Source organism: Bactrocera latifrons, unplaced genomic scaffold (assembly GCF_001853355.1).
Source record: "Bactrocera latifrons isolate USDA-ARS-PBARC rearing strain unplaced genomic scaffold, ASM185335v1 scaffold_128, whole genome shotgun sequence".
Classification (NCBI taxonomy): Eukaryota; Metazoa; Arthropoda; class Insecta; order Diptera; family Tephritidae; genus Bactrocera; species Bactrocera latifrons.
In genome coordinates this window covers 824,499-851,210 of record NW_017534719.1, presented here as the reverse complement: position 1 = coordinate 851,210, position 26,712 = coordinate 824,499, and the positions used below count along the sequence as shown (strand labels likewise).

Genomic DNA, 26,712 nt, shown 5'->3' with positions numbered 1-26,712 from the left:
GAGTCTCTTAAGGCTCAGTCGGTTCAAGTCGCCCAAACACCTGTCCGTGAAAAATATAACATTCCATACGTGGTAACATTTTTGACGCCTAAATGTAACTACCATCTACTTAACTCCAAATTCCCCTTACATACATATATACTAGGGTCTGCGGTCAAGTCGTATGTGATGTCTCTTAAGATTTAAAAAGACAAACACCAATGTTCAATTACGACTATTGCATTTATCGTAGTCTTCCCGGGTAATTTTTATTTATATGGAGTAAGAGATTTAACTGGTGCTTAGCGTCTGCATTTAATTCTTAAGTGGACTTATGTGCTCTAAATTGGATCGGATGGAGAATGCGGGGTGGAGTATCCTTCTAGCTTATCTACTTCATTACAAATATAATACAAATATGTAGAGGACAAAAAACTACGGCATACCAGATTTTTGTCCGAATTATGAGGGTTTGCTGTCGTTTCCATACAAAAATGTTCCATATACAAACAAACGCATAGTTTCTGGTCTAGATTGACCCCTATAATGGACGCGGACATTGAAATTGAAGTCTTTATGCGGCTCAATTATATGCTTCAGAGTTCACAGCCATGTGAATTGAATGYTTAATTTTGATGATGATAATTGGCCGCGTTGGTTCATTCATGCCCAAAGAGTCGTAAAAACTAGTTGGATTCTGGCAAGGGTTCCAAGGTTGATATTCTCTATGACAAAATTCTCTTCTTCTTCTTAATTATAATATACTTTATAAAGTTACTTTTGTTTAATTTTGGAAAAAAGAAAGTACTGCGAAATTTGTGTTTATACATATTAACTCTTTAATTTACTTTCCGATAGGAAAAGAAATATATACAAACAATTGGCATATGCAACGCTTAGTACAACGCTTATAAACTAGATAACTTAGTAAGTAAATAGTTAAACCTAAGACATTAATAGAACTGCTACAATCTTGGTGGCAGGTACTGATTTGAGGGAGGTACGTATCCGTTCGATGGCGGCACGTACTCGTTGGAAGGGGRCCCATATTGGTTGGATGGAGACCCATACTGACTTGGTGGAGGTCCATACTGATTTGATGGAGGCACGTATTCATTAACTGGGGGTAGGTATCCAGCGCCGGAGGCACCGCCGTTATTGCCACYTGCGGATGCTCCACTGCTGAAATGGCCTCCACCATTCGCATTTCCCCCTGAACCGCCATAACYACCATCTAATTCACCAATTAATTTGAGTGACTTTATCGTTTCAAATGAATCGTTTCCACCGACATTAGATCCAGCATGATCACCCCCAAAGCTGCCTCCGCCTACGTGTGCACCACTGGAATGACCTCCGATACCGGCTTGCTCATGAATTACTTTGATGGTTTTCACTTCAGCACCACCGTTTGCGCTTCCACCAAAAGCACCACCACCTACACCCCCGGCTYGCTCATGAATGACTTTGATAGTTTTGATCTCGCCGCCACCAACAGCACCTCCAGCTGCACTTCCATAATTATAACCCCCATCGGAACCACCGCTCACTGCTCCACTTTGCTCATGAATGACTTTAATGGTCTTCACTTCATCGTGACCCCCGCCAATAGCTCCGCCAACTCCATGGCCAYCTGAATGTCCCTGTTCATGAATAACTTTAATTGTTTTTACCACACCACCACCTGGTGCCCCCTCATCCAGTCCAGCATCATGACCACCAGTATGGGAACCMTGTCCGCTATTGCCATTGCTGTAGCCTCCATTGMCAGCATAACCATTTGAGAATCCATTRCCACCAGCTTGTTGGTGTATAACTTTGATGGTTCCAAAGCTGCCACCATGGCCCCCACCATGTCCATGACCATGACCACCGTTACCACCATGATGTCCTCCAACTGCTCYCCCCTGTTCATGGATAACTTTTATGGTTTTGACCTCTTCTCCACCTATCCCGTGGCCAGCAAAACCACCGTGATGCCCATGGCCCCCTTGACCGCCGTGACTCCCGTAGCTTCCACCGTATCCAGCGGCTTCTTCATGAATGATTTGAATAATTTTTATCTCTCCGCTAYCCCCTGAACCACCATAKCCACCGTGACCACCATGAACGCCGTGTCCACCGGGTCCACCACCATAAGCACCTCCACCACCGGAACTACCACCGAGAAAACCCGCCGAGCTTGATCCAATTAAAATGGCGAGCATACAAACAGATATCTGGGGGTAARGAGATTAATGGCTATTCTAAATATTTACATAAGGATAACAATCTTACCCTCATTTTGTATTTTCCTCGAATGTGGCTTTACTGAAAATACTGTTATGATGAGTCTTTAATGCAAACTAAACGATGAACTGATGCTTACAGAGGCGAGAGACAGTCATTTATACGAAAACAAAAGACACGCAACGCAAACTTCAGCTTTTGGCAGCGATGCCATCATGTGTTTGCCGYTATTGTAGCTTTCTTTATATGCGACGCCACAACCACACATACAAGTCGCACGCTATGGATGCGCAGACCGAATGCATTTGCAGTTTACCGTGCGACTAATCACAAAAGCGCTGGAATCAGTGAAAAACAACAAAAACAGTATATGCCGAACTATAATCAATGCAGTTGCCYAACAAAGGTTAATGTATGTRGTACTGGCAGTTTTAATAGGTCCGGAATGTATCGAAGATGTTTTCTTCGTTTCTATTCACTTATTCACTTTCGTTAGTTGATCATTTGGTTTTCGTTTATTGTGTCGACAGGTTCGTGTGGAGATGCGTATCTTCATATTCGGATTGGTAGTTGGCGTAGCTACACACTCATAATTAAAGTTAACTTGGCCACCTGTTAACATTGCAACACTGTTGGAAGCTGGTTCCCCGACAAAGAAATGCTCAGGGTCTCGACCGGCTGTCGACCTAAGCCCTTGCACAATTTGTAACAGTTAGCTCATTAAAAATGTATACTAGTAATATGCATGTACGTGGGGAACTAAATACTCTTTTTGATTCCATGAGGCGAGTTGCCTTACTAAGTAGACTACATATTTTCATTATACCAATAGATAGAAGTTATGAAGCTTGAAATAAGTATGCCTAATCTCCTTCAGATAGAAGTTAGATCAATGACATAGTAAATCTGCGAWTTTTATCCTAAATAGAGCCACAAAATACTTTATTGGCAAGCTTCAGCTACATGTTTTGAATTTMTGTTGAGAAATTTGCCAATACTTATTTATGTAGGCATCTCGTTTTATAAATACGAATCGTGATCAAAACGTGAGGCGAGACAAATTAAAGTATGAACAAAAGTTCGAAAGCTTGTGAAGACGTGGAAGCACATCAATTTCAAGTTCACGGCTCAGCCGTCTAGCTCAGCTGCCTTTATCATACGTTTTCTTTAGTCATTCGTTAACAGTATATGGGTTTTGCATATGCTTTGCTGTAATTATGTTTTTAATGAATTCAGCCAAAAAGCTTTCGTGCRTTAATTGATATGCACATATGTATGTATTTCTTCATTAAGTATTCATAAATGTTGAAAAAWTATCGTAACGATTATCGATCCCCAAACAAGCTTATTATGAAAGGGCCCCTCTATTGTAATCGATCTGAACGTCATTGGACGAAATATTGCGAACGCTGGGTTACCCATCGTGTTTCCTCCATCTATTTGCAATCCAATCAAATAAAGCAATTTCCTTTTTTGTTCAAATCTTGTTGGAAATACGGAAAGTGTGGCTACTTGGCATTAGGTACCAGGGTTCTGATGAACTAACAAAAAATCAAGCCACACCCTAGATTCCGAGCAGCAATGTGATAGATAGAAGAAAGCAGCTCGAAAGGTTTCAATTTAAAAWTTTTTATTATTTTGCTTTGGTTCACTACTTACATATTAAGTTTATGTGTGTAAATACAATAAATCTACAAAGATATGTGTGTCCACAAGAATACGTAGAAACGATTGATTATGATAACCCTAGATTGATTAGCTAAGCTCTAGCTCGTTGCATCACTTACGTTCCGGAACGTTAACCCAAACGCCACTTGTGCAATCATTCAGTACTAAATCTAATCAGAGTAACARTAAGGTCTAGAAATAAGTGTGTATCGTAACTGCTTAAATTTGAAAAATATATTGCGGTCCGCATCACAAAAACAATGGTTTCAATTATCGACCGAGTGACTTCACAATAGTTGTATGGGCACGTTGAGTAGTACTGTTTGAACATCTGTACTTATCTAATTTTATTTCAATTTCTTATACTAAAATATATTATATTTAATAATCCCACTTAGTCTAAATTGTTTACTTTTAAATACTGGTGTGAAACTAACTTTGGGCTGTAATCTAATATTTTCGCAATCCCATACATATGTAACTATAGTTATACATATGTAACTATATGATTCCCGAAGTTCTATTGTTGGGTTCCTTGGGTGTCCTTATAATAATTTTGTAAATGAATTATATTCCTGCTTGACTATATGCGAATATACAAATAGTGTGTGCGCGTTTAACTTAATCTAGAGTTATGTGTGGATTGGTATATGTGAAACCCATGAACGGCTTCTGGTCCATTGAATGCAGAATATCCTTTTCGATGGGGGTCAAGCGCACACGCTCCTTTGTGAAAACTCGATCAAAGTATTGAGTATCCAATGGGTGTTTCTAAAACGATTAAATGTCCGTTAATATGTGAAAGGACATGATATACACAATCGAATACTCACCACAAGGGGTTTGAAAGGTGGCGGTAATTGTCGTTTCTCTAGTAGATCCCAATCGATGGGTCTGAAGAATATGTGCTCGCTTATGTCGCCAGCGGGACTGTATTGAGATCCAATGCGTTTTGTGTAATCCTTTTCAAGAAGCTGTAATAAAAGATTTTTTAAACATCTTGCTGSGTGACTTTACTAGGTTGAAGACTTACTCCTTTCAGAATACCCGTAGCTTCTGCAGATATGTAAACAGGAAACCAAGGAATCTCATTGCAAATCGACCAGAATAATTCATCCTCATCGCAACCACTGAACGGCGATTGTCCAATCAACATTTCGTAGAGTAAGACACCAAAGGACCACCAATCCACGTTTTGATTGTACTTTTCGCCCTTTTCGGTTAGAAAAATTAACACATGTAATAATGAAAATAATTGTTTTTGTACCTTAATGATTTCGGGCGCCATATAATCGGGTGTACCGCAGAAGCTGTCAGCGGTCTTGTCGAGGTAGATTTGCAATTTGCACATTCCGAAGTCGGCAATGCGAACGTGACCTTCAAAGTCCAATAGCACGTTGTCCAACTTCAGATCTCTAAAGCCCACAGAAAAGTTATTACTATGCTATTCGCTGCAAAATACTTCAGTTAATAGAATGAGGAGTACCTATAAATGATTCCTTTTTTGTGCAGGAACTTCAAACCAGATATGATTTCGGCTCCGTAAAAACGTGCACGTTCTTCGGGAAACCGACCACTTTCCTGTATGTGAAACATTAGATCCCCACCATTAAGGTACTCCATTACAAAGAACAAGTGGCTCTGGAAAAACGCAAGAACATTTAGAACAGGAATTCACACTTGATTTGGAGCTACATAAATATTTGATCTTCGAATCAAGTAGTGGTAGTCGCTTCATAGCATTTAAATTTGGTCGGATAAATTCACAATTCTGTAATATTAATCTCCGGTCTACTTTAATTTTGAAATGCTGGGAGAGTTATAAAAAACGTATTGAGTGAGGCTATGAGTCGGATATGAGACAAGTATTTCTTTATAAAGCTGAATTTTCCTAATTAATGCAGCTTTATYAAGTAGCAGCAACTTCATGGCTACAAAACCATTACGACACCTTACGATGCTCGATCAATCGTGAAATGTGGCTGCGATAAGTGTGGCAATTTCTCCTCCGCGATGCACGCAATTAATGCCGACATTCACTTTAAACAAATGCCCTGATCCACATTTGAAAATTGACCATCGGTCGCGCTGTCTGCGACTACGCGTTCATTCGAATTCACCTAGTGATGGTCAAACAATGGGCTAAATTTATCATTTCACCTTTCCTCAATCGTTTAATTGATCTATTTGTGGTGGCTCAATTCGCCATGCAGGCGGGGGGAGTGGTGAGACATGCGGCATGCCGGCAGGTGTACGATGTACACCTAATATCTTGTCCACGTCGSGCCGCAGCTACAAATAATCGAAATTTCAACTGCATCAGGGTTGATGAGAAATACGAAAATGACAACAAACACAGCAGCATATTAATCTACGAACATTTTTAAGTGTGTGCCAAGCACTKGCAGATGAAAACTGATTTTTGGAAAACCGCTTGTTACACAGGGCAAAACATTAACATAGAGACATCTGCCGTTAGCCCCTCTTATGCCCGCCTAGAGCCTCAATATGCTGCTGCACACAACGGAATACACCAAAAATCTAACATTCTATGAATAGATAAATGCTCGATGCCAAAGTAAAATGAATGTACTTGTATATATGTATATAGTACATATGTAAATCGAAATGTAAAAAAAAAAATTATTTGTATGTGAATCGAGAAAATTGAATTGATTCAGGAACACTCTAAAACATGTGCAATTGAAAAACAAATAAAAATAGATTTTAGCATATCTGTACTATACCTATGTATATATATKTACATATATAGTATGTGCAGGAATATGTGGTAAGTATGTGTCAAAACGCACATGAATATCGTGAATTTCAATTAAAATAATAAAAATAATAAAAATCGAAAACCTTCATCGTGTTCGATTATTTTCGTCTACACGATTGCTTCCTATTTACCTCCGTTTGAAATGTGCAAAACAGGTGACACAGATACGGATGTTTGGTGCCCAATGCCAGCACTTTGCGTTCGATTAAGGTTGAATCGACATCGTCATCCTCGAGAACGACATCTTTCTTCAAACACTTGACGGCGTAGTAGTAAGTGGTGTCGCGCAGCTCAGCCAGCAGCACCTGAAATTTACAATGCGAAACGAGGGTTACTTGAGTTTTGTGGAGGCATTATTTYGTTGATTACCTTGCCGAAACTGCCTTTGCCCAGCACAGCTAGGAAGTGGAAATCATCTACCGAATAGTTTTTGAACCGTGGTATAACGGTAGCTGGCGCCGTGAAACGCCCCGACTTTTGAAATTGGGAATATGTGTACGACGTTTCTGCAAATAAACTCCAGCGGTCAATAGAATCAATCAATATTTGGATCTTCCTCCTCCGATGCCTCATTAGAGGGGATCGATAGTGACTTCCGTTGAATAAATTAARGAGGAGCACATGACAACTCCAATGTCTGCGCTTTAGTGGTTACTTCGATGGCAAAGTATTAGTAACACAAAATTAGCTTTATCTGGTAACTATGCCCATACATATGTACAAGTATACAGTTACATACATACACATTGCTTATCTACATTAAATTCACATTAAAACTTGGGTGAATATGAACAAACCTGCTTCAACTCAAGACACGACCCGTGGAACGTAACTAATAAGACACTTCTCACATAAATAGTAAACAACAACATATAGTCTCAGTGTCGTATGCATTATTTTAGTGGACAGTCCTCGCATTTAAATATAATAGTACACACTTTTGTACAGGTTGTACATATATTCACTATATTTAAGATTCATTCTAACCCAATAGGAATGGTGCGCGTTTACCGTCAACAAAAGCAAATTATGTATTTGAGTTATTTGTAGAAAGCTAATGGAAAGTAACGCTTTTTTTTTGCATAATTTCAACTGAAATAATTAAATGTTCAACTCAATTCACACGTTGATCTTCTGGCTGTTTTCTGTTCGACTAACAAACGATATTATTGGTAGTCGAAAAAGTCTTTTCGTATTTCTAATCAAACTTCAACTTATTTTTTTATATAAGTATATACTAACAAATAAATAAACAAATATGTAAAAAATCAAAATATAGCGAATTTCTTCATTATTTTCACTTACTTTTGAAYAAAATAATTTTTTGTATAAATGAAGCTTAAAATCTCACTTTAACTAAAAATACGAAAAKACTTTTTCGACTACCCAATATATTGTATTAAGATACATCAAAGTGTTATTACATTTTGTATATACAGATTTCTTTTGCACGAGTCTTTAATGTATTATGTATTTAATGTATTAGTAAGTTATAAGTGAGGTTAGTAAAGCACGCATGTCCAAGGGCTTACACGGACACATAGCATACCATCTTGTTCCTCGTTGGACTCGATCGTATATGCTGGATTTGAACTCGGTGGAGTAGTTGACGATTCTCGGACTTCCCGTGCGCCTACACATTAGATGAATGGGAAATGTATACACTTATGTACATATGTATATATGTATGTATATAACGACAAATGTTTGCCAAATATGCTAAACACAAAACGAAAACAATAACCTCAACACACCTCATWCGATATATGAATATACATGCATGAGTATGTATATGGAATTACTCAAGGACTCTGCTGTATGCCTTGTCTGTGGAGAGAACAGTGCGTACTTAAATATACATATGTATGTACATGTAAGTGACTGCTATATGTATACTCTGAACCTTGGAAATAAATAGRATATAAATTCACTGCCCGACCTCTCAATTTTGGGTATTCATCATAAATTATATGATAAATTGTCGGTCTTGACCACCTGTCAGGCTGTCAATCACTGGTATGTTAGTCAGCCAGTCGCTAGTCATCGAACCGCTGAGGTTACTTTTTGCAAACTGAACTAAAAATAGATAGTTTCCCTAAAAATAGGTGGATGAATAAATTTGGTGCTTCTGCTTAAACTCGATGCGTAATTGAAGTGTTTGCTACTACTTTTACMCCTTCGTTGACTCCACATTCGGAAATTGCGTCTCAGTTTGGAGGAATAGTTTTATTTTATTAGGAAACGTATTTATTACAGAACTGTTGAAGGAATTATAAAATTCAAACAACAAACAAACAAAGTAATTGAAGTAGAGTTATAAATATTAGCAAAGTACTATTTCAACATTGTAACGGTGCTCCTAATAAGCAATGCAAAATAATACACACGYCTGTATGTAATTTGCGTAAAATTCAAACGTATATGATATTGTGTGTAAATACATGTGTAAGATCATAGAAGTGCGTTACAAGAATGTAGAAGTGTGCCAAGAATTTGAACGCGGCCGGGAGAATGCCGTGTCGGTATACCCGCGTTTGTATACATATGTGCAACACTGCCACTGGTGCCATAAAACGGCGATAAATAACAGCAATATTTTTTTAAGTATTCGGGACACTGCACGTAGAAAATCTTCCCACAAAAATTTTTTTGGGCGGCTAACAATATATGGACGGCACAATCACCTGACCTGCATTGGCCCCAAGCCAATAATGTATCGAACCGTTAGYTAAATATTTGTGTATATAAATGCATTTTCAATACGTTTATTTTTATATATATGTGTGTGTTTGTATGATTGTTTTGCTGAGTCTAAACAACTCGAATAAACATGCTCAAAATATGAAGGAAATAGCGGACACAAACAAATATTTGAGATGATTTCTAAAAAGTAGAAATTCGAGCTCTCAGTAATAAGATTACTACGTGCGGCTCTTTAGCCTCGATATGCATACACATACCTATACTATATTACTAGCTTCTATACTTTGAGGTCTTCAGGCATATGATCGGCTTTAACTGAAACCCGACTCATTGTGACAGACTCAAGTGACATAATAATATTATGATTGTAGAACAACAAGTTTAAGTTCTCAAACATCGTAGCTTTAGACTCTTGTCCTTGGTAGTAGCCTTAGGATTCAGCGGTATAATGCCTATAACATATTAGCCATGAGTTCCTAACTGATGGTTCTCTTGTTCTCTAGGTGTTTTTAGCATTAATGGGTATAAATCAAATAAAATATTCTTTGSATGAAATTCGTTTCGGGTAGCGATTACCTCGCTTTACGCATGCCAATGCCTCGACGATGAGTTTCTGGTTGACGCCGCATAAGTTGGCCATTAAGTGCTCGCATTTCTTGTGGCAGTTAACATCACATTCTGCAATATGTGGATCGGCGATATCCATGTCCATAAGGTTAAAAAGTTCAATGAGTTTCATAATATGTATGTATGTATAAATGCATTMATTTATTTATATAAAACAATAATAACGAAGCGAAACTTTTGGAACATGTGTAAAGCTTCAATTCATACTGAGGCGTTAATAATTTTATTATCCGATGCAGCTCCCACCTACTGCATAAACCTGATGGTGAATGTAGATCGYCCAAGTTTATGAAATGTAAATGAGATATGGTTTTCTAGGTGCTTATTCTAACGTAGGTCGGTGTGTTCGCRAAAATCTAACGGGAAGTATACTGATATAACACCCTTAAAGGAAATGATTGGTAATCAAATTCAAAGAGTCAATTAAAATCCAATATCATGAAGGCAACAAATCCATAAAAACCTTAATCTTTACTTAGCATGTCTCGAAGAGTTCAGAACTATGTGAGAAAACGTTTTTATGGATGTTCGTATGTATGTATATGTGTTTTATAGACTCAATCTCGATTTGGTCAGCATTCATCGAATTTGACAACAATGAGCTGGTCCAAAATAGGTTCTCAATTTTGCCTAACACCGAATGAGGATTTCATCATAACATTCCCTATATTTTTTAATGAATTATTTGCTCTTTTGCTGYTAATATACCTATATGAARTAAATGTTAATCGCATAGAGAACATCAAGTGAAGTATCATACATTTGAGGTATTAAATACTTTAACCTCTGCTAAGCTTAACGGCACCCAGATGCAGACACAGATTTAAAATAAGAAAAAATAAGCATTGAAAAACATAATCACCCGTTTATAGAGTCCTCTTAATGGACATCAACGGTTCTAAGGATCTAATACCGAATGACACGCAGGTCACGCCGACGCATGAGAATTTCAACATTCTTTAAATATAAAAATTTCAAAACTAAGAATTTCGCATTTGGGAACGTAATTTATTTTATTGTGAGAACAACATACTCGTAATCAATATTCAAACACTATGAGATTTGAAATATTCACATGCACTAGCATTGAAGTATACAGCAATAACGGGAAGGAAAAATGTGTGTGTTACGAGCAATTCTGGCAACAGATTAACTAAATGTCTCCCATTGACGTATTCGAATATTTCGGCTGAGCTAAAATAAAAGGTGCTTTCGAAGTCGATTTCTTCAGTATTTCTTATAGATAAATATATGTACATGCGAGTATATATGTATATATAGATTTACTTATATATATGTACATATATTTGTTTTATACTGGTAGAAGGCTTTGCCAATCGATAGTAACCACCATGCATTTGGAAATGTTCTTCAGTTGAGTTTGACGTACGAACAAGTATGTGAAAGTGTGCTCGTGGACTTACCAAGCATTTTCTTCGGACTAGATGGTGCAGTGCCGCCTTCAAAACCCGAATCATTGCTGCAGGTACTTAATCGTATAATAGCGGAATTCTCCTTAGACACATTGCTGCTGCCTGTGAGCGCTCCACTGGTAGTGGTGCTCAAGTCGTCCTCGAATTCCTCGGACGTAGTGCACTCTTCACTGTCTTCGGTTTCTTCACTTCCCGACCCGGTCTCATCACTGTCACCACTCTCGTCATCGGAATTCTCGTCAGGATACACTGGTTTTTCACGTTTCCATAGTGGACGCGGTGTCGCGACAAGCGGGTAACGCGGTGCCTCTTCTTTCACGTAACACTTGTTGGAGGGATCGATTTTAATTTTCTTCTGGGGATCGAAACGAGCCTGTTCGGCCTGTTTCTCTTTTTTGCGCCGTTGTCGCAGTTTTTTCTTCATGCTTGCACTCAAATTTTGATAATCACAACCGTCCGCACTGGAGTAATTGTATGAACTGTCCTCGTCATCGCTATTTTCCGCAGATGACGGTATGTAGTCTTCTAGATCGGCGTCGACGTCTTGTAAACACTGCGCCAAATTCTGTACTGTTGCGAATTTTGATAAATTATTTGGCGCGTGTGCCTTTTGTTGGGGATTCTTCTCGTCGTCGTCGGCATCTTCGTGACTTTTGCGGTGCGCCAACGATTCTGWGGCGACCACTATTGGCGAGACGATTGCAGCTGTTGGGTGCTCTGGGGATGTGGACGACTGCATAGACGAGCTGACTGGTAGCTTTGTCGTCGACGATGTAGTTGCAGTAATGGCGACGGCAGCTGTTGTCGCTACTTCGTGTGTGGATGCTATTGTTGTGGGCSATATTGCTGCTGTTGCTATTAAGGTTGTTGTTTTTGGCGATATTTTTGTTTTGGCCACTTTCTCGTTCACAYTTTTGTTTATCGCTATTGTTGCCTTTGCCTTTGCTTTTATGTTTTGTGGTGACGTTGTTTTCGTTTTTGGTGGTGACGTCGTAGTCTTTGGGGGTGCTATCGAAATGAATTGATCGGCATTGATGGGTGTCACCGGCTCRCTTCGTGGGGACGCTTTTGATTTGGCAACAGTTGTTGCTATAGTTTTTTCTTTTGTTGCTATTGCTTTAGGGGCAGTTTTTGTCTTTGTACCACTAAGGGTAGAGGAGGTAGAGGAGGTGGACTCAGTCGRTGCAGGTGGTACTGTAGTCGAGATAGCCGACAATGCTTCATTTTGTCCCACCACTATTATTTCCGGCCTACCGCTTTCGGCAACTGATGACGTTGTTCTTGCTTCAGTTACAGCGCCGATTGCTTGTGGTTCATTAACTTCTGGCCATAGTTTGCCCTCCTTTAAAATGCTATTAGCCGATGTTGTGATAGATTTCGGTGTAGTTGGTATTTCTGTTTGTGCTTTCGTAGTTTTTGTGTCGGTTTGGCTAATGAATAATTTCGCTTTATCTAATTGTATGTTGCTTTCGTTGTCGTTCTTTACTAGTGTCGTAAATTTGTTCGGTTGTTGTGCAGGTGACTTGGCGACTTGCCCAGAATTTATTTTGGTCGCGGCGCTTGTTGCAGTCGTCGCGGCTGTCAGAGAGCTCGTTGTTGGTGTTGCTGTTAAATTTTCGGTTTTAAGTTTGTGTTCGATTAAAGATTTTTGTGCAGTTGSCGCTGAGGTTTTAGTCATCGCTTGKTTTYCCGTTTTTCCTAACAAATTCAAGTTCTTTTGGCCTTTGTAAACCTTATCAGACATTGCAGATTCTGTAGATTGAGATCTTCCTACCACGCCTTTGTCATTTGCCTTTGCTATATCTTGATCTGCTTTCTTTAGAGCTTCGTTTTTCTGTGCTGTTACGGCAGATTTTATTTCTTTTATATTGCTTACGTCTTCCACAGCTTGGGATTCTAAAAGTTCCTCGCATTTTTGCCATTGGCTCTCAAGTTGGCTCTTCTTTCGGTTTGTCATGTACACTGATTCACGATTCCCAATTTCGGACCAAAAGTCTATTCCGCTGTCTGACTTTTCAATGGGGTTTTTCTTGGTTTCATTTACTGTTTTTGATAAAACCTTTGGTAATTCAGTTTTTGTAGGTTTTGTAGTTTCGATCTTTATTTCGTTGGGAAGGATAAGTTCTTTTGTATGTGTGCTTTGATTTTCTGATGAGGAATGCAATGAATCCTTTGTTTCTGAAATGGTTAATTTAGGTGATTCAAAAGATTGGGTGGTGAAATTCGATTCGTCTTTAGCATCATTTTGAAACTTCGGACTTGCAATTGCCTCTACGTTATCACGTTCTTTATTTGCCCAATACGAATCTACACTCGAKGGTTCAAATGTGAAAATCTCTGCCGTGCTGGTGAACGTGCCTTTTCTCGTCGGAGACTTGGCATTTGGCTGAATTTTTGCTTTTGGACTTGCCTCCATAAATCCTTCAGGCAAAGCGACTGTTTTTGTTTTTATCACCTTTTTTACACTTTTTCTCTTAGGTAACTTAAAGACTTTATGAATTTCGTGATGTTCTTCAACCGATTCAACATTAAAAGTGAACTTAGGTTTAGGAGATGAGTCCTTCCAAGGTGTCGTAGTAGGCAACTCGTCTTTCTCTTGAAGTACCGGAAGAAGAGGTGAATTTTCCACTTCTACGACAGCTGTAATTTTGTGCCTAATCTTTTTCCCCTTTTTCGAAGTACGTTTCTTTGTTGATTGACGATGTCCTTCTTCAGTCGTGCTGTCGTGACTATCACGTCTTTCYAGATGAATAAGCTGGAAAGTGCCAGACGCAGACTTCTGTAATTGATTGAGGATTTCTTGTTCTTGCTCTTGAATAAGTGAAGCCCGACGCCTTAGTTCACCTGCGTTGAGGTCATCGTCAATTTTGTCAGACGAAATATCCTCACATATATCATGGAAAGAGGGACATTGTGGTATACTTAAGCGACGGATGCTGTTATTAGTAATATCCAAGTCCATTTCAATTATTACTTCACTAGCAAGCTTGTCTTTTGTTTCATTTTCATCCTTTAATGAAGACGACTGGTCCTGAAATTTGTCGAGATTATCGGACGAGTCGTCCTGTATAAGATAACGTTCGCGAATCAAATCACCTGGTGATTTTTTTGAATTGTTCGTAGGCACTGTGGCCAATTCTTCGGCCAACTTCTGACGCCAACTAACATGTGTTTCGGTTGGGTGCAACGGCTCTATTGTAGGAAGATCTTTGAACATTTTGGATTTCGGWTCAGGGGAATCGTCAGTACCCGGAGATGTGGACTTTGTATTACGATTGCGGTCTTTACTACGTGAGCGAATTGTGGATAAACGAACTACAGGGCGGTCTCTTTTAATAGTGGATAACCTTCCCTTATGCTCTTGATTTTTGCCCTCTTCCTTTGCTTCCTTTGCTTCCTCGCTACTATCTTTCTTATTCTTTTCTTTACTTTTGCGCTTAATTTCGTTATCCTGCTTATMATTTTTTTCTTTCTCAAGATCGTCTCTGTGGTGCGGATATCGTTTTGAAGATACATCAATATCAGCCGTATTGATGGGTATCGGTCGTGGTGGTACATATTTTGTAGTGGTTGCCGAGGTGGCTGTGTACGGCGAAATTTTCGGAGACTGTATTCGTGTTAACGGTAAAATGCCTCCGTGTCTGGAACTAATGAGGGGAGAAGTCTCGGTGATGGTTGACAACTTTGGCTGATACCGGGATGCCAAGGTGTGTGTTGAGGTGTAAGTCGGAGACCGCGGCGGCGTCAAAGGCAGTGTATAGCTACCACCAAACGTGCGATTGTAAGTGGAGGAGTACGGAGCGTAAGAACTACTCGAAGAGCTAGCCCCATATAGGCCCGGTGTGTAGTAAGGGGCATAGAGTTGACTGCTACCGCCGCTATAATAATAGCCCGGATCTGTGTAGAGTGGCATGGTGTAGTGTCGAATGAACTGATTTTCTTCGAATTATTTCACTAAACAAACCGTTATGCTTTTGTCGTGTGTTATACTATGAATCTCGTTTGTAAATTATATATTGCTTCTGTTTGACACTTTTATTGAGGCATTTGCACACTTTTAAATTTATTTTATTCTGGATTGTTTGTTCTAGYACAAATGGGTTTATTTTTAGCTTCACCTCGAGAAACGCGCGACAGAGCTCTCACCGTTCGACTGCGACGGTGACTTTCGTCATTTTCCGAAGATGTATGTAAGTATTTTGCTTAAAAACTTTTCTAAATATTTCAAATGTATTACTTGACTTTTTTGTTTTATTTCGTTAATTATTGTTTTCGTTACTTAACAAAATATTACTTTCTCTCGATCATGGACCTTCCCCTCCTTACGCTGTCACAAAAACACACACAAGCACACGTTGTGCGATTAATAAAGTTCTTTGTTCTTTTTTCGAAGGCTTTAAATTATTCTTGCCGGAAGATATGAACATTTATTATATCCATTATTTTACGGCATTCACGTGTGCCAAATGTGTGCTTTTACTGTTCCTCTGGCGCTGTGACTCACTTTCGCTTTTATAGTTGTGCAATGTGCCGTTTTAATTGCAGATATTTTGGTACAAGACAAAATAACTACATTTCTATACATACATATGTCCAAATAGTGAATTTTTGACAGGTGAGGCCAAACTACAATTTCATTRGAATCTCTTGTGACCTGTTGCACTAAAGATCACGGATTAAGGAACTAAATTTTTTGTAATACTTTTAGTAATTTCCCTCTCCGTTTATTTGACRAAAAATTATTATGAATGCGTAATTTGGTAAGAAATTAAAAATTTTTAATATTAAATTATTTAAAAAAAAACGTAACCTCGAACGTCCATGAACTCTGTGTATATTTGCGAAAATTCGCAATAACGGGGCTTTTTTCGGAATTTTTGATAAAATATTGATTCCCATTTGCGCTTTTATGAGATTTCTTTTGAATACAAATGTGTTCTTTTCCGAGAACACCGGTGAAGAAAATAATATTTCAAATYATTCAGAACGCATTTGTTTATTTAAAAAATAAAAAAAAAAGTTGCGAAAATTAARCCAATATTTAGACATATTTCTATATGTTTTCCGTTTTTCCGTGCTTACTAAAAAATGGTGCAAGAGCCTAGGACACCAGCCGATATTGCGGTGAATGACGTAAGAGGTTTTCTACAATTTTCGAGTGATTTCTTCAAGCACTTCCACAGAAAATAATTTTRGAAGCTTCAACTCTTCTGAATTATGCAGTCAAATGTGGAATGAAGTTTTGAGATACGCGTTCAAATTAATTAGCTAGAGGAATGAATAATTACAACACATACACACAAGCACAAACACTCACGGGTATGAATGTGGGCTAAGTATTTAGTATTAGGCGATTATTAGAATTTTCCAATGCTAGAGCGAACCGCGAACCGCTTGGCAGGAAGCTGCCACAATAACTGCGCTGGCCGTCGAGGCTTTCCTGGTGCTGGGCCGTTCGTGCTCGAGAGATCGCCTTCGACACACCGACAACGCGGCCGCCAGACGCACTCAGTAACCCAGCTGGCACACACGGCGCGGCGTCAAATGAACGTTCCAAGATGCGAAAATACGTGAAAAATAAATGAATGTTTCTTCGAGCATTTCATTTTGYCTATCGGAACGTGTGTGTGGCTATACTATGTGTTTTCTGAACACACACTTATCCACAATACATATGCACAAGCACACATTGGTGGCTGGGAAAATTAGCCTAAGCGCTTTGTAAATGGCATACACTCATGGTGCTCTGACGTTACGTGTGCGGCGCGCTAGCGGTAATCACCGATGTGGTCGATGGCGTGGAGGCGGGGCGGCGSTCCGAAGGCATAGTGGTTGTGGTAAYGCGAGAGAAAAAGCGGAAAATATTGTTTACTAATAAGCATTCATGTTCCTCTTTGCTAACTCGTGACTTGTCGTGTCTCGAAGATGAATTTGCAATATGTACATGTTTGAAAAATGCGCCGCTCTCAGCTTCGCTACAATCTAGAGCCAGTGCTTAGCGGTCTTACTAATATCTCATCTGTCATCGCCAGCAACCTCAAATATTGTTTGGTACCGCAGTAAGCTCGTTATAAGGATTGCAATGCTCGCGTCGCAAATCCGAAAATATGCTGAGAATTCGTTAATAATTTTGCAGTTGGCCGGCTTCTTCAGAAACTATTGCAGCCGTGTAATGTGAACGTCAACGTCACTGTGACGTCTAAGAATATCCAATCGTGTGCTGCATTCGATTTTAGATCACCGGCCGCGCCTCGCTATTTGSCTCGTCCGTTGACTTGACAGCAATCATGCCAATCTGAACACACATATACACACATGCGTGCGCACATAAACCCATACGAATGTTGAACTTATGCTCGCTCGCAGTGACGYTCAACTTTCTTCGCAGCCGATGAGTGGATCGGAGATGTGGCGGGCTTTTATTATATGTATATACATAAATACATATGTACATAGGTTGGCACGGCGATCACGACATCGCCTCATAAATTAACAGAATATGAAGCAACAGAACTTGCGCGATTAGTTTATTTCTGCACTAATCCTGGTCGTTTATTTGCAGATCATTGTCAGTGGAAGCGAATTTCTTTTTAGAATGTGTGTATTGCTRTGAGAATGAGTTGTTTGTAACAATMCAAGCAACTGATTAGTTYCTTAGYATTTGATTGCTGATGCTGATTRGAATGACAATGATGATAGAATATGGACCACTTAGAAAATAAGTTACGAGGAKCATGCTATAGCAGGAATTGTTATCTACAAATCGGCTTTTCCTCTCGAAGTCTTACCGCCACCGATATATAAAATGTTAATGAATTAATGCTATTAGCCCTTTCGAAAGAATGTCGTTTGTAGATTTGCAAGTTTGGAACAAAGGTTAAAGGGACTGGTTAGTTCTAACAGTTGAATCGAGCAATCTTCTATAAGAGTGTCCAGCTGCTGGCGTATGCCTATGATATTATGATATTTATAAAATTGGCCTCAWACCCCCGYCTTTAGTTCTGCTTTCTCCAGACTCTCCTAGTAGTGAACGAGGGCAAAACAAAATAACTCCTGTCATCAAACAAACAGCCGTCGCCCTCGTGACTTGGCTCTTCCGTTACTGCTGACAATCATAACTTTGAAGTCGTAGATAACTTCGTCTATCATGGAACCAGTATCAACATCAACAACAATGTCGGCCTCGAAATCCAAAGCAGGATAACTTTTGCCAACAGGTGCTTCTTCGGACTAAGTAGGCAATTGAAAAGTAAAGTCTTCTCTCGACGAATAGATACCAAACTCTATATGTCACTCATTATTCCCGTCCTGCTATATAGAGTTGAGGCACATACGATAACAACACCTGATAAGTCGACATTTTGACCTTTCTAGAGAAATGTTCTGGGGAAGGTTTATGAGCCTTTTCGACGTCATTAAGATAGTTCAGCGGATTAAGAGACCTCGGCTGTRTTGTCCGAATGGGCGAAAACACTGCAGCTCTGAAACTATTTGACGCAGTACCCGCCGGGCCAGATGAAAAGGACGAACACCACTTCGTTGGAGAGATCAAGTGGAGAAGAACTGGCTACACCTGGGATCTCGAATAGGCGCTAAAGAAGAAAAGATTGGCGCGCTTTTGTTAACTCGGTTAACTACCATTAAAGGAGAAGAAGAGCAAGTATCMCCTAAAACTAATCGAGGTAGACAGAGGGTTATTAATATAAATAATCAGGATAACTRTACGAGTTGAAATCCGGGTGACTGCCTGTCTATCTGTCCGTGTAAGCTGTAACTTAAGTAAAAATTGAGATATCTTGGTATGCGGGTTGCTTTGTAAAAAAAAAATACGAGTTCGTAGATGGACGTAATATGACCACGGCCACGCCCATAAAACCCCATTAACCTAAAACGTATAAAATGCCATAACTAAGAACTTATTTTAAAAAAATTAAAAAAGTGGGCGTGGTYTCGTCCTCTAATAAGTTCAATTAGATTCCTTCACTTTCCAGTACACAAAACAAGAAGCAATTAATATAACGGATAACATTTTGGACTTATAATTTTAAGATGCCAGTTGGGGAACCGGGTTCACCATCTGTTATGCTTTCACTGCCATTCGGCAGCTGGAAAATTGTTCCCTCCATAATTTTCTTCTTCTTTTGCAGCTGTACGTAAAGAGCTTGAAATGCCGCCCCACAGTTCCCTTATACCGAGTTGCTCAGAGAGCAGGAGTGCAAGTCGGCAAGAAAATCGTTCGGCAGTCAGTTGGGACTGCAGCTTCTCGACGTCGAACCTTCCGTGCATTTTTTGCTGAACAAAGGCAGATGCTTATATTGCAACAAGATATTGTTCCGAGACATGTCTTCCGTCTATTACATTTGAAGAGATTTGGTTTTTGCAAGGAGTGTAAAGAACATTTCAATTGCATTTACGATATTAATTTGGTTTCTCCAGAGCAGAGAACGTATATAATAGAAAAGGTTCACGACACAGATATATACGTTCTATCTACGTTGTGTCTAGAATAAGTAGGTTGTCTGCACTAGTTACCGCTAGACGGCGCGTACATCAGAAACTAACGTCAGAGAACGTGTATCATTTACAGAGAACGTTTAACATATGATGAGAACGTTCTCTGTTATTTATGTACATACATATATCATTTATGATAAACGTTCTCTGATTTGTGTTGCAAAAGTTTCGCTTACRGACAATAACTGAACTAAATTCTTTTGAAATGTGAAATGTGCAGCGCTACTCACCTTCGCATTTCAGACCCTGTATGAAGAAGCCGGCCATCAAGGAACCGCAGTGATCACAAAAAGTAGGCGACATGAAAGTGTACGGCTTGAAACGGTGGGGCATGTCAATCTTGAAGCGTTCGCGCAGCAACTRCATTATAAAAGGAGAAAAATTTTGTCAGGTGAGGACGAAGATGTGTGGGTATCATAAGAGAGTTTCACTTACTATTGTGCTAGCCGAATTAAAGACAGAGCCAGAGCATTTGCTTAGAAGCTTCTCGTGACACTTCTTGTGCACTGCCGTTTGACAAGCTGCAGACGTTGCGAATTATATTAGAAGAGYTCATGAATTTGAAATTTGATTTGCTTACTTATACACTGATAACCCTTCTTGCCAAACCCCCACACGAAGAGGTTACAAAATGCACAGAACGTCGGCTGTCGAAAGAATTTCGCCACAAATCGATGGCCATTGTAATCRTGAGTTCTGGGACCAAATTAAATAAAATTGAAGACATGAAAGTTGATTTACGGATTGGTAGACGATTTTAGTTCATCAATGAAGTAATGCGATCTTACTTGAGCTGTTTGATGGCGCCGCGCCGATTTGTGATGCTACGTGGCCGYGTTCGCCTGTCTTTACAATCACCGACAGYGCTGTGGTCCATTTCATGCTCATAAAACGGAGTATAGGCTTTTTCTTTGGAGTGTTGACGAGGCAGTTCATAGGAATGCGACTTGTGAGTACTAAAATTACTGCGATCACTGTAGTATTCCCAATCTCGCTCTCGCTCTCGATCACGATCTCTATCTCTGTCTCGGTCTTTATCCCAACCCCGGTTCCTCTCCCAATCGTGAACTCGTCCATTTCTGGGCGGCGATTGTKTGTAGTGTGTCTGCAAAAAGAGGGTGGATCTTTTATAAATTTTAATTACAGGTTTTGGGGCTTCGGCAAATACTTTACATCCCATTCATGTTGCTGCTGTTGTAGATTGTGGTGCTTATGTGAGGAGCGCGATTGCATCTTCTGATTGCTGTTGTGGCCACTGGACTTAGGTTTGCGCACTTGCGCGCGTGTGAACATCATCTCTGTGCCGTTGTTGTTGTTCTTATTGGAGGATCAGATTTCGAAGGAAACTCCCAATTTCAATAAARAAGAGGAGTATTTACTTTTTTGAATGCAATGATATGTGTTCTTGGTTATGTTTCCAATGATCAATTTGTTCGGCCTCTTTCCCCAGCGACCTGAACAACATATACTATATATAGTATATAMATATACATATAATATGTAAATCTATAATAGCCAATTGTTAAAGAATCTTTACAGATAAGTACATATATTGTATATGTACATAAGTATGTTTCCCTCCATGTTGAAATCCGGGTGACTGTCTGTCTGTSCGCCCGTCTGTGCCAGATTTGAGTAAAACTTGAGATATCGTAGAYGGGCGTAATCTGACAACTGCCGCTCCCAAAAATCGCCGTTAACTGAAAACTTATACAATTTTTATAAATTGAGATATAAAACTGAATTTTGGCACAGAGGATCACAGTAGCAAGAAGCATCGGTGGAAACAAGATTTGGAAAAGTGGGCGTGGCTCTGTCTCCTCATAAGTTTATAATACTTGTCTTCTCTAAACTACTACAATTACAATAACCAAACTGCCCAGCGGAAATATTATATTCTTCTATCGACATTGTGAAAATGGATGGAATATGAAGTTAACACCGCTCACTCCCTATATAACAGTAGTGTTAAGAAATACTAAAAGCGCATCACCCAGAGATGGTATGAGAAGACTTTATTGGAGCCGGTGTGAAAATTGGACGATGGGCGTGGCACCGCATACTTTTTGGTGAACGCCCATATCACGCCCACTTTCAATAAAGCAAGATTTCACAATTTCATTTGACTTTTTCGGTATGCAAATCAAGAAGCAATTAATACGGATATAACGAAATAAAACTTAGCACGAATGATGCCTTTATAGTCTATCTAAACGGTCCAAGCCTCTAAATACCGACTAAGTTGACCCCAGTATCTTTAGTAGACTGAAAATATCGGTCTATGAATAGAATATACAATAGAAATTCTGAAGAAAACTTCTCCTCATAATAATAGCCCTGTGTATGAAAAATGAGTTTAATCGATTCAATACTTTYCTAAGCGCATATATACCTAATATACAACCATTGGCAATTCTATATGTGAGMGGGGTTTGTATGTGAGGTACTTTATAAAACCCAGGGAAAAATTTTTTAGTAAGTGGCTGGTTAGTAGTATGTGTTACTAGCAAAAATAGATAAAATCRGGACAATACTACGCCGAACTCTCATATACTGCATATAATGATTTTCGTTTTTTCAACAAACCTTATGCCGAACATGGCGGTAGGTGTATGAGATATGGTATACTATATGTATATACAAGTATAAAATTGCTTCGATTCCTAGCTGCAAGAGTATAAAATAATCAATTGCACCCGAATTTAGACTTTCCTTATTTGTTTTAACTTGTTTAATCTTGTCAACTGCAATAAGTAAAAGAAAGTTGCTCTATGGGATAGCATTTATCATTGTCAATTCAAGGCTAAATAGAAGACAATCCTATCTAGGTAGTATTTTTGAAACATTTACACAATGTAGAAGGAGGTGTGTCAAATATGTACTATAAAGTTATTTAAAAAAATGTAAACCACAGATTGCCCTTCGCCAATCCGATTCCTTCTACCAAATTACATGTTTGTATCTATTGTGGAACTGATATTATTTGATTTCACTGCATTTAGAGGTTGGTGGTGGTCCGATTTCACCCATTCTCACATGTAAAACATATATAAAGTTTCGTCGCCATATCTAAATTTTTACTCAATTTATCGCTTGCACGAACCGGCGGGCATATAGACCGAACTTCAACCAGTCTCGTCACCCTGTTGAACTACATATACCATATATCTAATTCGAATAGTTTTATGTGTCAGAAACAACCGTTAGGCGAACAAAACTAAAAACCAACAAAAATAGAAGTTTCTCAAAGTGCCCTACGATTGACATTTAAACTGTCTGTGGAATCGATCTGTCCAGCAGGCGGAAACTTGGTTAGTCAACAATTATTGTAAAGCGTACTGCTTCTAAATCATAGATTACAAATACTCGTAGTTCCAAGTAATGCCCGTTTTCATAATTAGTGCAGTGCGTTTTCCTTAGGCGTCTGATTTTTGTTGTTATGCTATTTATTTGTTATTGCATCGTGTTTGTTTTGGTGCGATTTTGAGCGAATTCTAAATCAAAACAGAAACCTTTTAATTGTCCATACCAACTCTTAGTCCCAAATGTAAAAAATTAATGAGTGCGCGGAAATGTTTATTGAAATTTCTCATCACTGAACGGTTCAATTCGAAAACAGTTTTCAAATTGTAACATATACCCGCCTAGATTTCATATAAGCCTGCAATTAGCAGGCATTTTTAGTAAATTTAAAAATTGATTTATACATATTTGGTATATACATATGAACTTATGTATAAATATATACTTGGCAGCGTTTTTGTTTAGTTCTAATGGCTTTGAGGAATCACCACCAATTGAAGAAATCAGTTTACACAAATAGTTTTGGCCTAAATGTCTCAACCATGAATTTGTCATGAAGTGTTGGATTTGGAATGAACAGACAATCAGGATAATAGTTTTCTCCTCAACCATTTTAGTTTTTAACTAGTAGTGCCGCTGGGTGGGTCGAGGCAAAGAACTGAATTTGTTTGCTTTTAATTAAACAACTTTCTATTTTTTTTGTGATACATTTTTTGGCAGCAGACAGAGCAATAGTTGCCACTGTTCGATTATTTAGCGAATATCAGTGATAAAGGCTCATGGCTGCGACGAGAGATCCAACCGCACACGGGCAACCACCAGCTACACGCTCCACAGAAGGCACGCAGACTTTGGAGGCGAGAGTATACGCGAGAACACCGTGGCTAATTAGGCAAAACACTTGGGTTTTCATGACTTTACACCTCAGTAATATTCCCTCTCTTTTAGTGTCTGTTTCCTGCCTACTTTTACTACTTAAATACCACATATGTGTGTGTGTATGTATACATAATTATATATGTATATATATGTACGAAGTTGAGTAAATATTTTGATTTGCACGATTTACTTTGTGAACACATGCACATATTTGCATATACATATACATATTTACATGCAAGTACATATTTAGGCTTCGATTTGATTGCGGTCCAGTAACAATCTTCATAGTTCACTCACAATTTTTCAACCTTGCTGTTGTTTTTACAAATTAATTGCAAGTTTTGCATTTTTTAGCAAATTCAGCAAATCTAAAAATTTGTTTCTGAACGAATTTCGATAAATGGGAGAAKAAATAATTTCAATTTCGTTCAACTGGCGCTTATTGYTTTCYTTCTCCGCGATTATTTTGGTAGAAGTGGTATTGTTGTTGTTCGTTGGTTTTCAGCGCGATATAAGCGAAATTCCTTAAATTTTAATGTCCAGATGATATTGCACTCGTGCGTCGGTGTCTATGCGAAGTAAATATGTATGTTCATTGGCCATGTGTAGCTGCATGTGGGGGCCTTTGCTGGTATGCGTTCGGCGTGACGTCACCTCGCCTCCGATCATGTCCATATGTACATAAGGTAAATGAACACGAGCATTTTGTTKGAMTTWWATTGTTTMGACAYATATTTTTTCTACTTTTTATATACACACATATAGGTGAGTGGAATCATGAATTATATATATGCATGTACCCTTGTCAGCTTCACTAATTCTTCTCACTATTTTTATTGATCCGTCTTACAAAAGGAAATTATCTTGAAATCGCTTAAAAAGAAATCACTTCACTTTTCAATAMCCGATAGGCTTTACGAGACGCGACGCACACTTTTCCATCGGCCGCTGTTGGCCATGACGCGGCGAGTTTCTTTTCCTTTCACTATAAATTCTTTTCTACGTTTCTTTGGCTTTTTTCTGCCTGGCCAATTTCCACTGTAGCAATAAGAGCAACAACGCGCGCTTTTCAGTCTAAAATCGCTGCCCAAACATATCTTTTTCACGATTTTCCGCTTTCGCACACGTTTAAACAAGAGCACACGAAGATGGTATCTGAATCGGACCGCTCGAACTTTTTGGCTCGCAGTGCGTTGATGCCCACTTTCAATATACTCGTGAGTGGCTCTCTCTTCTGGGCGATCTTTCGCAAAAAGTCAAAATGCTGAGATCAAATGCGACAATGAGTTTAACGGAGAATAAGGAGGTTATTAGTCTCTCTTTCATCTTTTGCTGTAAATTAAACTTGAAAACCAGATACTAATATAGTAAAGGAGCTTTCATAAATTTTCCACGACTAGTCAAATAGATAGTATATGGAAATAATGCCGCGACCAAAGATACTTTTAAATGATAAGCGGCGGTTCCCGCACGCGCTTTCTTGTTGTTCAAACCTATTTTGTGTGAGTTCGCAATATTCCGCTGCAACACAATTTCCCTAACCTTTTAATTTTGAAATTATTGCAATTGCGCTTTTCCAAATGAACGAGCGCTAGGAATAGCAATGAGCGGCACCAAAAGAGAATTTAGCGTTAATGAGTGACGAAAGATTTCGAGTGTACATCTAGTCTAAGGGAGAAGTTTCGAAATTTTCTAAGCATTGTTATTGAAGAGAGTSCGGTTTTTAATCATAAATCATATCAAAGTCTTCGACTTTACCTCTTAGTGGCCTCCATGCAAAGATTTCAAAGGTCGGCCAAWCAAAATAAGGTGCGACCATCTCGTAGTCGGCTAGTGGATTAAGAGACCAATCCAGAAACAATTATCTAACGATGTTGATTCTCTTTTATCACTGGGTGCGCTTAATYCGAAAACTATCGTTCACAGGCGGAACTACTGATTCRYCATTTATTGGCAGATATTTCTCTTGCTTAGTCGTTCAGGTAAATAAAAGTATTGCAATAGACGCTATGGAAGAAGACGCCAACTCAGCACTCTCCGACGCCAGCAAGACTAGTAAATTAGTGAAGCAGACCCCTCACTTTCGTCGGGCGATGGATGGCTGGTCGTCAGAGGCGGACTGCCTTTGCCATTGTTGCTGGGCCTATGTGTTGATGAGCTGCTGACAGCAGCAACAACCACAATAGCGAAGAACAAACGGCACAACAACAAGTGATAAAATATTTAATGAGTGCGTATTTTCGGTGCTCTGGTGATTTCGATGTTTCGGTCGGCTTTATGAAAAATTAATTTCTTAATTTTGGTGTTTTATAAGATTCATTGACTGTGTTGTTTACGCGCATTTTTCATTAGTCTTATTTATTGCTTTGCCTCGCCATCATTACCCTTGTGTTACGGCATTCCAAACATGGCCCCCGCCTTAACCCAGCCACCTTTTCCGCCATTTATGCGCTCACGCACTTTTATCTGCGCGAAGATCAAAGATACGCTTTCACTTTTCGTACGCACGCATATACGCTTTTCTAGAAGCAAGGGGAGCGCTCCGTTCTTTAGTTGAAAAAGGTTCAGCGATTTAGTTAAGATTGTGATTTT

At 39.1% G+C, this 26,712-nt stretch overlaps 2 protein-coding genes across 7 annotated transcripts; both read right to left on the bottom strand.

Annotated features, from left to right (window-relative positions):
• Window positions 1-794: 794 nt before the first annotated feature.
• LOC108978814 (glycine-rich cell wall structural protein) lies at window positions 795-2,409 on the bottom strand. Its single transcript, XM_018949275.1, has 2 exons — window positions 2,257-2,409; window positions 795-2,198 (listed from the first exon to the last, which is right to left on the bottom strand). Exons 1-2 carry the CDS (start codon window positions 2,260-2,262, stop codon window positions 945-947), a joined length of 1,260 nt encoding a protein of 419 aa, XP_018804820.1. The 5' UTR covers window positions 2,263-2,409; the 3' UTR covers window positions 795-944.
• Window positions 2,410-3,816: 1,407 nt separating this feature from the next.
• Window positions 3,817-25,253, bottom strand: LOC108978835 (putative protein kinase C delta type homolog). Of its 6 annotated transcripts, none has more exons than XM_018949316.1 (15): window positions 24,921-25,253; window positions 21,109-21,389; window positions 20,724-21,040; window positions 20,516-20,631; window positions 20,371-20,456; window positions 20,166-20,295; window positions 9,938-10,039; window positions 8,208-8,291; window positions 7,028-7,164; window positions 6,790-6,963; window positions 5,363-5,517; window positions 5,144-5,291; window positions 4,910-5,089; window positions 4,710-4,850; window positions 4,498-4,647 (listed from the first exon to the last, which is right to left on the bottom strand). In XM_018949316.1, exons 2-15 carry the CDS (start codon window positions 21,229-21,231, stop codon window positions 4,498-4,500), a joined length of 2,043 nt encoding a protein of 680 aa, XP_018804861.1. In that variant the 5' UTR covers window positions 21,232-21,389; window positions 24,921-25,253. The 6 variants fall into 6 exon arrangements, with proteins under 6 accessions (XP_018804863.1, XP_018804864.1, XP_018804860.1 ...); XM_018949317.1 differs by lacking the exon at window positions 24,921-25,253 and adding an exon at window positions 24,418-24,829; XM_018949320.1 differs by lacking the exon at window positions 24,921-25,253 and having other exon boundaries at window positions 21,104-21,167.
• Between the last annotated feature and the right edge of the window lie 1,459 nt (window positions 25,254-26,712).